This window comes from Gymnoscopelus braueri (genome assembly GCF_963280865.1).
Source record: "Gymnoscopelus braueri genome assembly, chromosome: 2".
Classification (NCBI taxonomy): Eukaryota; Metazoa; Chordata; class Actinopteri; order Myctophiformes; family Myctophidae; genus Gymnoscopelus; species Gymnoscopelus braueri.
In genome coordinates, this window is record NC_137604.1 from 49,995,980 (window position 1) to 50,008,239 (window position 12,260).

The 12,260-nt window shown below is 41.5% G+C and overlaps 1 protein-coding gene across 3 annotated transcripts in view; it reads left to right on the forward strand.

Moving 5' to 3' along the window:
* The window catches only part of pkn1a (protein kinase N1a), a 64,714-nt gene that overhangs the window by 48,021 nt on the left and 4,433 nt on the right, over nucleotides 1-12,260 (forward strand). For all 3 annotated transcript variants that reach the window (XM_080445615.1, XM_080445616.1, XM_080445614.1), the window contains exons 7-17: nucleotides 921-1,134; nucleotides 2,031-2,228; nucleotides 3,573-3,682; nucleotides 3,840-3,983; nucleotides 6,340-6,415; nucleotides 7,034-7,169; nucleotides 7,654-7,723; nucleotides 9,738-9,817; nucleotides 10,085-10,160; nucleotides 10,800-10,891; nucleotides 11,420-11,596. In XM_080445615.1, the coding sequence (XP_080301741.1) occupies nucleotides 921-1,134; nucleotides 2,031-2,228; nucleotides 3,573-3,682; nucleotides 3,840-3,983; nucleotides 6,340-6,415; nucleotides 7,034-7,169; nucleotides 7,654-7,723; nucleotides 9,738-9,817; nucleotides 10,085-10,160; nucleotides 10,800-10,891; nucleotides 11,420-11,596 (1,373 nt within the window). The remainder of the gene's footprint in view (nucleotides 1-920; nucleotides 1,135-2,030; nucleotides 2,229-3,572; nucleotides 3,683-3,839; nucleotides 3,984-6,339; nucleotides 6,416-7,033; nucleotides 7,170-7,653; nucleotides 7,724-9,737; nucleotides 9,818-10,084; nucleotides 10,161-10,799; nucleotides 10,892-11,419; nucleotides 11,597-12,260) is intronic.

Below are 12,260 nucleotides of genomic sequence, written 5' to 3' on the forward strand. Positions count from 1 at the left end.
AATTTAACTGACTGACATGATGCGTCTGACAAGGTGGATAATCACGATTTTATAATTTTCCCATCACACAGTGTGATGTCTAAGATGGCCAAAATTATATTATTTTTGATTGATTGATTATTTTATTTTCGTGTCCTGCACACAAAGTGCCCAACCCTCATGGGTTTATAAGACACCATTTTACGCTTACGGCATATTGTCTGCAGGCACCTGAAGACAGATTTTATTGATCCTCACAGTTCAATGTTTTTCATCGATGTCTCAATCCTTAACAGCTTGCAATCTGTGCCCATGGATTGCATGGTGTTTGGAACACTTGCTTGTGGAGCCACACAGAATTTCAATTAACTCCTCTGGCATTGGATCAGTTTCTAGTGCCTTCCCTATTTTGCACCAGAAATAGCTGATCTACAAGCTCACAACGCATCAGACTTTAGCTTTACTCCTTCTCTGTTTTCCTGTCTACCTATTTCAATAAAGACTGTTCACTCCCAGATATCCACCAGAAATCTCAAATATACATGCAGTCACACTGTATATGAATAACATAATAATCTAAACAAAACAAGTGCCTTCCAAAAATGAAATTAATTTAAAAGAAATAAAACACCAATGTCACTAAATGCTAATTGAAAAAGAGGGGTGAAGAAAAAATAAAAAAGTCAAAACATTGCGGAGACAGTATACAGAAGAGCAACATGCTATTTTCAGAGATTAAAATAAAAGTATGCATGTATACGTACGTATAAGATCAATTTGTTAGTATTCCACCATGCTTTGACCATCTGGTGCCTTGTAGTAAACTGTAGACTTTTATCCTTTTTTCATAAATGTATAAGTATAAGAGACTATTGGAGTAGTAGTAGTAGTATACTATAAATCTTTATGTACTTCATGTATATCCTTTTCCTTCCATAAAGGCCCAGTCTCGTCTGAGTGAGGCGTCTCAACGGTTGGACTTGCTGAGGGATTCTCTGGACCAGCGTTTGGCTGAGCTACCTGAGGACCACCCTAAGGCCAGCATCATCAAAGAAGAGCTGGTCCTGGCGTCCTCCCCTGCCTTCAGCTCCCGCCACGGCGCCCCCTACCTCCACAACCAGTACAGCACCCTCAGCAAGCCTTCACCTCTCACTGGTGAGATGCACACGCATGCATGCTGATAAATACAGACTAGAGTAGACAGACCGTAACACTCACATCTATACATATGCACACATAACGTACAGGCTAAGCAGCCTGTACAACAAGTCATGTTGAGACAAACTACTGGAAATATACGTAGTTGTACACGCATGCACGCATGCATGCACGCACGCACACGCACGCACCAATGAGACAGACAAACCCAACCCTAAAGAACCATGGTACAGCCTTCTCACCGCACACCAGTAAGGCACTGGTACCAGTAAGTAATGCAGGAACTCATGTGCTGTAAAGCATTTTATCCGTTAGATCAGTGGTTCTCAACCTGTGGGTCGGGACCACTTGATTTTGGGGGGTCCCCAGATGACAGGAAAGTGACAATTTAAGGACTTTTAAGACCTTTTTAATACCTAAAAAAAAGAAGAAGAAAAATCAAAGAAAAATGCCATTACTGCATCAAAAGTAATCAACAAATTATACTATAAAAACTGGTCAAACATTGTCAAATAATGTAAGAAAGAAGCAAAAGAAATCTACATGCTCACAATGCCTCGCAACGCTGCTACTTTAACAATATTTATCTGTGGAACCGAGTCAAACTAAATGTAATGTCTCGACTTCTACATTCCAAAGTGTCAGGGTCCCCAGTTCAAATATGATTCTTTTGGGGGGTCACGGCCTGAGAACCACTGCATTAGATTAGATGAATCAAAGAAGCTTCCAACATTCAAGGCACTGTTTGTATACAAAAAATCTAAGAACTGTCACTGAGGAGTCCGACTATAGGATGTATCATTTCCTGGATAAGACGGATCAAAGTGCTGCTTTTGGCCCGAGGGTTTGTTTTGTGTGAACAACATTGAACATTGTTTTCCATGCATTAACAGGTACCTTACAGGTGCAGGTGCTAGGCTGTGTCGGGGTGCTGGAGGTGGTCCCTGGACGCAATAAGGGCACGGCTGTCACGCTGCCCTGCTACAGCCCAGGAGACAGCAGGTCCTTTATGAGAGGCAATAAGGGACTGTACGGCGGACGCAGCGGCTCAGTGAGCGGGAAGACACCCAGCAAGGCCGACGAGCTCTCCAGTAAGTCCACAGTGGTTCCCAAACTGGGGGTCAGGACCCCCAAGGGGGTCCACAGATGATTAACTCAATGTGCAACATTGTTTTCTCACTCAACAGTAAACAAACCAACATACAGTATAAATGTGTACAGGGTATATGCACATTTCTAAAGTTACAATTTTATGACTTTTAAGACCTTTTTAATACCAAATTGTCAAATATTAAAGGTTTAATGACATTCACTTTTACACCACATTCAAAGTCTTTGTCCTGGTCCTTCAAAAGTGTACAAAAAGTTTTAAGTGAAAATTCCATTCCTGTGATCAATGGCAGGTGTTTTTCTCTCACATTTCTAAAGCCTTTTCAACTGCAATGAAAAAAGAAATCTTTGCCTGCGGGTGTCGCTGGTGAGGGATTTTGCCTGTCAATCATCGCCTCTGCTCCGCCCCCCCCAAAGGAAAGGATAGGGGAGGGGAGGGGCGAGGAGGAGAGTGGGCGGGATTATTTGACAGTGACCTCACTGTCGAAGGGCCAAGCTCAGATTACTTTTCAGCCTAATTATTCAGAAAACCCCAGACCACAGAAAATCCACTGAATGTTTTAAGTTCAGGTTTTTTGGGTGTAATTGAGGTCATAAAACCCCAAATAAAACATTGAAAATAAAAAAAGTGAAAATGAATGTCATGATACCTTTAAGTAAGAAAGAGGCAAACATTGTGAAAATACTATTAGCTTGTAGTTTGGCTATTTTAACAATATTTTTCTGTGAAACCGAGTCAAGCTAAATTCATAATGCCTACAATTCCATGTGCTTGTCAGGGTGGGGGGTCTAGTTCAAATAAGATTTATTTTGGGGGGTCGTGGCCTGAAAATGTTGGGAACCCTTCCAGGTAACGCGTAAGGGTTCATTTGGTTACATTTGTATACTCTCAGAGTCACAAATGAATACATGGGACACTGTAGATTTAACTGTGTGAAGGTGGGGGTTCACATAATACATAGTTCATGATGCAGCAGCTTTATCAGCAGACAGATGCATTTATCATCTGAGTAGAGTCATCTGTTTTTTTTAAAAACCCTTTGCACTAAGCTGGAGCCTTTCCAAGGAAATTAAGTAGTAGTTTAAATCAATAATTGAATTGTGTTCTGTTTTCTAGTGGGCGCACCTGCTACCTTTCTGCACAGCTCAGTGCTATGATACATTATAAAAGTGCTTGTGTCCGTTTTTTACCTCCTGTGTAAAGTGCTTAGTATCTTGTCAGCATCTATATGTACCAAATGACATTTATTTTATTGCTGATTGTGGCATGCGCGCCTAACTTTACATGACTTTGAATGCCTCTGTTTTTCTGTGTGTATGTGTAGCGGAGGTGAGTGCAGTACTGAAGATGGACAACTCAGTTGTGGGTCAGACCGCCTGGAGGACTGTGGGAGAACAGGCCTGGGATCAGACCTTCACCGTGGAGCTGGAGAGGGTTGGTGCACGCACGCACGCACGCACGCATGCGTGCACCCGCACACCCACACCCACACACCCACACACACATGCAAACAGCCATAAAGTGAAAATGTGTGTTTTTGTATGTCTTTGTTTTGGATGAATATTCATCTGTATGTGTGTGTGTGTTTCAGTCAAGAGAGATGGAGATTGCGGTCTATTGGAAGGACTTCCGGTCACTGTGTGCTCTGAAGTACCTGAAGCTGGAGGACTTCCTGGACAACCAGAAACACAGAGTTCAGCTGGAGCTGGAACCACAGGGCGTGCTGCTGGCTGAGGTATATAGTCTAAACCAAAGGTTTTCAACTGATTATGAACCAGGGACCACCACCCTGACTGAGAATCAACCTGGGGACCACTGTTGTGTTGGGAGGGGGGATATGGGTGTGGTGTGGGGGAAAGCTTGAAATTAAATAATGACTGTTAAATGCTTAATTTAATTTCTTAATTCGAGGTGAATTAAATCAAGCCCTTAACAGTTATTATTTAACTGAGATATGGTCCAGAGCTAAAAAAAAGTCCATATTAAACTCATGTTAACTGATTCATTGCAACTTATGTATGAGCGAACAGACACGGACAGATTATGGCCACATTTCCTAACAATGCTGACTCAACCGGGCAATCCGGTACAGTTTCCCTTGAGAATCTAACTCCCATTTCTGTGGAAGTTCTTGACATCCGACTTCCCAGTAACTGACAACATTGACATTGACTGGATCACCAGTTGAAAACCCATGGTCTAAACCAATAGAACCACAGTGCCTGCTGCTGGCTGAGGTATAGAGTCTAAAACCAATTGAACGCACACACAGCACTCCATGCCACCCGTGGTGTTAAGTAACTAAGTACATTTACTGTGCAGAACTGCATTCTATCATCTCAAAAACATCTCCAAACTCCGCCCCCTTCTAACCCTGTCAGATGCAGAGAAACTTGTTCATGCCTTTATCTCCTCTAGACTGGACTACTGCAACGCACTCTTCATTGGGATTCCTGGCAAAAGTATTCAGAAGCTGCAATACATCCAAAACAGCGCTGCCAGGGTCCTAATGAGAGTGCGTAAGCACGATCATATAACACCGATCCTATTTTCACTGCACTGGCTCCCCGTTTCAGCTAGGATCGACTACAAGGTCCTGCTGATCACCCACAACTGCATAAATGGACATGCCCCTCCCTACCTACAGAAATTAATTAGGCCCCCACAAAATTCCACCCGCACCCTCAGATCTACAAGCAGATTCCTCCTCGATGTCCCTGGTACAAAGCTACGTACTATGGGTGACCGGGCCTTCTGCTCGGCAGCGCCGCGCCTGTGGAACAGCCTTCCTATTAACCTGAGAGCACCACAGACCCTGGACTCTTTTAAAATAGGCCTGAAAACGTTTTTGTTTCAGAGGGCATTTTCGTGTTGAATTGTTGTTTAGTCTGTTTTTAAATCTTGCTTTTAACTTTATATGATTGATGATGTTTTACCTTGTGGCACTTTGAGATTCCTTGTGAATGAAAAGCGCATTACAAATAAAATTTATTATTATTATTATTATTATTACTGAAGTACTGTATTTGAGGTATTTTTACTTTCCTGGAGTATTTCCAGTTTTCAGTACTTTCACTTCTACTCCACTACATCTCAGAGGCAAATATTGTACTTTCACTGCACTACAATTATTTGAAAACTTTGTTACTAGTTACTTCGTAGATTTTGATTATTATTACAAAGCATACATTAACCACTTCAGCCCTATATACATTTCAACCATTTGAAAATAGCGGATCTACAAGCTCACAATGCGTCGCATCGCAACGCATTGTAGATCTATAGATCTGCTATTTTCAAAAGATTCGTATCCTTTTTATCCATTTGAAAACTTGTGAAATGGGACATTCTGCATAATGAGTACTTTTGGTACTTGTAGCAGAGTATTTCTACAATGCAGTATTGATACTTTTACTTAAGTAAAAAAAAGGGAATACTTTTTCCACCACTGCATGCCCCACCCATCAGACAAACTACTGTTTGTGTACTGATCAAATCATGACACATTGCTGTGAGAGCCTGTCATTCCTAAAGTATTGGTTATTATTATGATTTGTCTGGATGTAAACTGTTTCTCCTGACTATGACGGATGTATCCACGCCAATGTCCTGGCTGTCAGTGAGTGTGCAGGCAAATCCCTGAAGTCTGGATTGTTTATAGATGGAACTAATTTGTAGTTTGAGAGTCGATCTGAGCCGTTGATCTGAGGTTTGCTGACTGGGCGATTAAACAAGCCTTGTGACCCCGGATCAGCTGTTTCTGACACACGCGCACACACACACACACAGAAGCAAAAACAAACACATAAATATAGATAAACCCACCACGGTTGTAATAACAATTATACATGTAGTCTAGAAAGATGTTCGTAAATGGAAGACAGTATTACACATCTGTGATAATGATACGTATCCAATAAAAGAGATCGTGTGTGTGTGTGTGTGTGTGTGTGTGTGTGTGTGTGTGTGTGTGTGTTTCCTTTAAACACACCTGCCAAAAGCCTTGCTATGATATGTTCTCCTTAAAATGACTTTCTCATTGTTGTGTGGATCTGAAGATGAAATGTGCTTTTTGTGTGTGTGTTTTCCAGGTGATCTTCTTCAATCCAGTCATTGACAGAGTTCCTCGTCTCCGGAGGCAGAAGAAGGTTTTCTCTAAACAGCAAGGTGAGGCAGACAAAATGTAATAATACTAACTGTGATCTTATCATTTTAAATGGGGCTGTCACTTGACTCTTGAAGTGATGAGAGAATGCTTATTCAGCTCAAGATGTTATTATAACTATTATATATCGATTCAGTTTCCTATATAGTATGTTACAGGAAAGTGAATAGATTCTTGATTTCACTGCAGAGCACAGCACCCTCTAGTGTTTGCTGATATTTTTGTCTTTTATCATTGTGTAAAGCTGAGTATTGGTAGAAGGAAGTATAGATGTCAGTTACACTAGGTACTGATTTACTTTTAGTTTAGGATTTGCGAAAATTGCTGACTTATATATATCCATGCTAAATGAACAACATTGTTGATATATTCAATTTATATTGGTATTATTGCTATTTTACTTAATTATGATTTTTTTATATTGTTTTACATTATTAATACTATTATTATATTTATTTTTATGTTATCCACCATTTTGAGAAAGCTCCTAAGTACAATCATTTCACTGCCTGCAGTGTTGTGATATCTGTTCTGTAAGTAAGTGACAATAAAGCCCTTGCACAGGCTAATGGCAGCTTAATTGTGTACACATTGGTCACTGCATTGTGTTCATTTTCCAGGCAAGGCGTTCCTGCGTGCTCGTCAAATGAACGTGGACATTGGCACATGGGTGAGGCTGCTTAGGAACGCCATCCCCACCGTCAACAACACGGGGACATACAGCCCCAATGCACACAGCCTTACACTCAACGCTGGGTAAGTGTTGCACATTCAACCCAAAGGTCCATATATGCAGAAGAAGCACCCGCATTCACAGTGCCTTAACGCACATGTATACAATCAATATATGCACAACCTCAGAGGATCCCACTCAGTATTGGCCGTGTGTGTGCGCGCTGCACACACACACACACACACACACACACACACACACACACACACACACACACACACACACACACACACACACACACACTGAATACTGTGTGGGATACACTTCATATGAGGTCATCAAACCCTCAGACATGTGCACATGTCATACTGTATATGTGGAAAAACACCATCTCCACCTCCCCAGACGTTCTTCCCTGTGTGTCCTTTTGAAATGCAAAGCATGTTATGCTTTCAATACCTACGTCTAACCACCCTTTTGTGTTTCTTTGTTCATTTGTTTCTGTCTGCATTGCTTCATTGGTGTATGTGTTTGTGTGTGCATATTATGTGTATGTGTGTTTTCCAGGGAGATCTCGGTGGAGAAACTGAGTCTAGACAGCGACACTCCAATTATAGACACGGAAACGAACATTCCGGTGAGACCGACTGACAGAAATCAAGGGATTTGATTCCTCCGTGGTGCTTCTGACTTGGCCGGGTTGGTCTTGTATAGAACCCTGGGGGGGTCTATCCCCATTTAAAACATGTTAAAAGACCCACCCCTTAAACAGAACAGGCCAACCCCCGTTATCTGATAACTGAAGCTAATTTGCCGTCTTATGATGTGTCAATTTGATTAATTAATAGGATGTTTGTTTAAGTTGTCTGTAGTTTGAAGTCATAAGCATTTATTACATTTTTATATTGCTTGAAATGGGTAGAGAAAGGTGCTGCTGCCATTCACACACAGTTTTTTGATTGATTGATTACTTTATTAGTCGACATTTTTAATACAATAAAGCACGAAGGTACAGTAAAGCATTTAAGTTAAAAGGATAACACAAATTTGCAAATTCCATTGTGGTCCTATAACATCGATAACAGTAACGTCTTCAAAACTTCAAAATAAATACTCAATATGGTTAACCATATTGTGTCTCATTGGGTCATTAGGTTTCATTGGGTCATTAGGTTTCATTGGGTCATTAGGTTTCATTGGACATGGGGAGAGATTGGGTTGTTATGCCAAGAAGGTTGTTTGGACAACTCGTGCCGGTTGTTGTGATGACACTAGCCGGATCCCAATACTCACATTTCTGCCTCCTCACCTCCTCTGTCCTCCATCATGACATTGGTGACCTGCCAAAATACTGTATGTGACCATCTTGTGGACACACACACACACATATGTAATACACACTGAGGTCTTGCAATGCGATGCAAGAGTTCAGACTAGCCAACACCAACTTGAGACTCCTGAATCGCTGCCCTCCACTCCCTCCTGTCTACCATCAGGGTCTTCAGCTCTGCAGTGTTGTTAGCTCTGTTGTCACGCCGCACTGTGTCTACGCCCTCTTTCGCCCTCCTAGCTGTGCCTTGGCTTGGCGCTAGTGTTGATTTTGAGAGCAGATTTCATAGTCTTTTGAATAACATTCCATTTAGTTTTAGTCATATTTTAGTCATCTGATATGTTTTCGTTTTTGTCTAGTTTTAGTCGACTAAATATCATAAGATTTTTAGTCGACTAAATCTACAGTTGATTTAGTCGACTAAAATGTATTTTGGCGGGCCGTGATGGCGTCGTAATCGCTGATTTTACACTTGGTTGCATGCTGAAAATAGCTGATCTACAAGCTCACGACGTGTTGTGACCTTGTAGATCTGCTATTTTCAGAGCGCACACCTGAGCGCAACCAAGCCTAAAATGACTAGTCTCAGTTCTACTGGATCTCTTCCTAACATTTTAGTCTAGTTTTTATTTGTTGACGAAATTGTCAATATATTTAGTCTCAGTTTTAGTCATCATAGCTTAGTTTTTATTTAGTTTTCGTCAGTGAAAAAAGGTAGTCGACCAACATTTTTCGTCATACTTTTAATCGACGAAATCAACACTGGTTGGCTCCCACAGTGTCAGTTTGCTCACCACCAGTTCCCGAATGCCTGACACGGTGCCCAGCCTCATCCTTCTCTCTCTCTCTCTGACCTTGTTTGTGACCCGTGGGAGGCCCCTGTAAAGGTCCCAAGTTTCCAATGTGGTCCGCCCATGTGACACCAGGTGCCAACTGCCAAGGTCTTGCAATATGTGGCCTAAATACCACTAGGTTTAACTAATAAACAAACAGCAGTGAAGTACGTCAACGTCCGAACATTGACGTTATGTGAAGGACACAACAAGATGGTCACATATTTCGGTAGGTCACCAATTTCACCGTAACACCGCCATGCTGGAGGATGTAGAACGAAGGCAGTGAGATCTGAGTATTGAGGTCTGGCTACTAGGTTGTTAATTTGTCTAGTGTCAAGTTCCTCCTTCCATTATGTACAGTACCTGTCTCTCATTGTGTGTGTGTGTGTGTGTGTTTTTCCTGCCTCTTCATGAATCTCATCATGTTTTTGTTTCTTTCCTTCCGTGTATCTCTGGCCTGCCATGTTCTCCTCTCCCCCTCTCAGGAGCAGTTGCCCGTCATCGAGCCCTTCTCTCCCCCAGACCTCACCCCAGAGTGTCCTGTTCAAACCCCCTCTGTTTGCAGGTGCTTAGACACACGCACGCACACACGCACGCACAATGTCTCACCAATCAGCCTAATTACAATCTGAAATGCATTGCAGAATCCAATTACACATATTTTGTTGAATTCATACCATTGTATCAGCGCTCACAACCATCTCAGCTCATAAGCAATGAATTAAAAACAGTCAGAGGGACACGTATCACTCTTTTCTTGGTGATCTCCATCTGTTGATCATCTACCATGAAGTTTGGTTTATATTCTTACTGACTTGGTCTGTCTCTCCAGTAAGCAGAGGAAAGACCCTCTCTGCCTCCAGGACTTCAGATTGATCGCTGTGCTGGGTAGAGGACATTTTGGGAAGGTACAAACAAATGTCACTGACGTGAAATGTATATGATGACCTATGTTTTGGTTGTTTTCTTAATTCTTTCTATTTATGCCATGATTCCTTTGTTTATTTTTGCTTAAATTCATGCTTTCACAGATACAGGTGCATAAGTTGCCATAATCATATCGCAAAAATAAACACTCAAAACTTTCATAAATATTGTGCTCATCCTATGTAAATAATAAGGTTGGTCAGTTAATGAAAAATGGACCTTGTGGAGACAGGTTTTCATGCCATACTGTACATATTAATTCATCCGTCACTTGGTCATTAGAATGAATGTCAAAAAGCAGCAGTTATCTTTTAGATGCTAGCATGCTGGTTAATATAGCCATGGTCTCATTTGTTTAAGACTTAAGTTAGCCGTTAGCCAATTAAATGTTTGAATAGGCGTTTGTAATCATTTACAAAGCCCAGGCCTTACATTTATCTTAATAAAAAAAGGACAAACATTTTTCTCACTTATTATTCTAAAATCAAATGAATACATAATAATTGTCTCACTCATTCTTCAGTACTAACTCACCTATTCTAACCATGTCAAAGTCATTGACATGTACAGTATCACATCATTGATCATAAATGTGAATAACCTCACTTTGTCTTTCCCAGGTGTTGTTATCCGAATACAAGAAGACGGGCACAATGTTTGCCATCAAGGCCCTGAAGAAAGGAGATATCGTAGCTAGAGATGAAGTAGAGAGGTGTGTGTGTGTGTGTGTGTGTGTTTTTGTAACGGTCTGTCTATCAGAGGGTGTGTTATCATGTCCCTTTTCTTTTTTTTTACAAGTCCATTTCTTCACAACATCCAGTTTCTTCCCATTTAATCTATATGTTACTGTGCCTCAAATAAGTATAATTACAGTAGATCTGTGGGTGGAGCACGCTTTAACTTTACATTTGGAAAAGACCAAAATAAGCACCATCTAATTATGTCTCAACGTCCCTCATTCCTCACCTCCGTTTTTCTTTCCTGTCCTCTCTTCTTTCTCTGCTATTCCCTAATCTCTCCTCCCACCCCCTCCCCTCACACATACACATACTTTCTCATTCCCTTCCATTCCTCTTCTCCTTGCTTTCCACCCTTCTCTCTCCTCCTCATTACTTCCCCTTCCCATTCCTTCGTCCCCCTCCTCTACCTGTCCTCTCTTGTCTCTTTGTCCCTCCTCTACCTGTCCTCTCTTGTCTCCTTGTCCCTCCTCTACCTGTCCTCTCTTGTCTCCTTGCCCCAGTCTGATGTGTGAGAAGCGGATCTTTGAGGCGGTCAACACGTCCCGCCATCCCTTCCTGGTCAACCTGTTTGCGTGTTTCCAGACGCCAGAACACGTGTGTTTTGTCATGGAGTACACAGCAGGAGGAGACCTGATGATGCACATCCACACTGATGTCTTCACTGAGCCCCGAGCTGTGTATGTACTGTGTGTGTGTGTGTGTGTGTGTGTGTGTGTGTGTGTGTGTGTCTGGGTGAAACAACATAATTGTTGCTGTCGGGCAGAAACATACATATTTAAACATATTTATTGGGGTGAACCGATGAAATTCTTGGCCGATACCGATGTTTAAAAGAACAATTTAGCCGATAGCCGATACCGATATTAGTTTATTTTGTTTTTGGTGTTATTATTTCCCCCTTTTGTGCCAGGGAAACAAATCAATCTCCATCATAAGAAATAACTGTCCAGAATCTACAGCTTGGTAGGTTGCAGATAACAAATACAACAACATAGCAGCGCAAAATTGATGCTTATCAACAACGGAAAGATATCAGCTACTGCTAAACTAGCTACTACTAAACGACAGGTTTGATGTAAGACAAAGGCCTCTAGTCTAGAACAGTAAACCTGTCCACTCACCAGAAAACTACCTTTTTGATTCCGTTTGCACCAACTGTCCACATTCCATTTACTGCCCTCATGCTGCGTTCACACTGGCAGATACAAAGCTACATAGCATATTTGTAGCTTTGTAGCTGAAGTTGAAACCAGCTCAACTTTTTTTGTAGCTTTGTAGCAGCTACAAACGTTGTATGCATCTTTGTATCTTCATGTCGCTGGCTTCCATTGAAAAAGAATG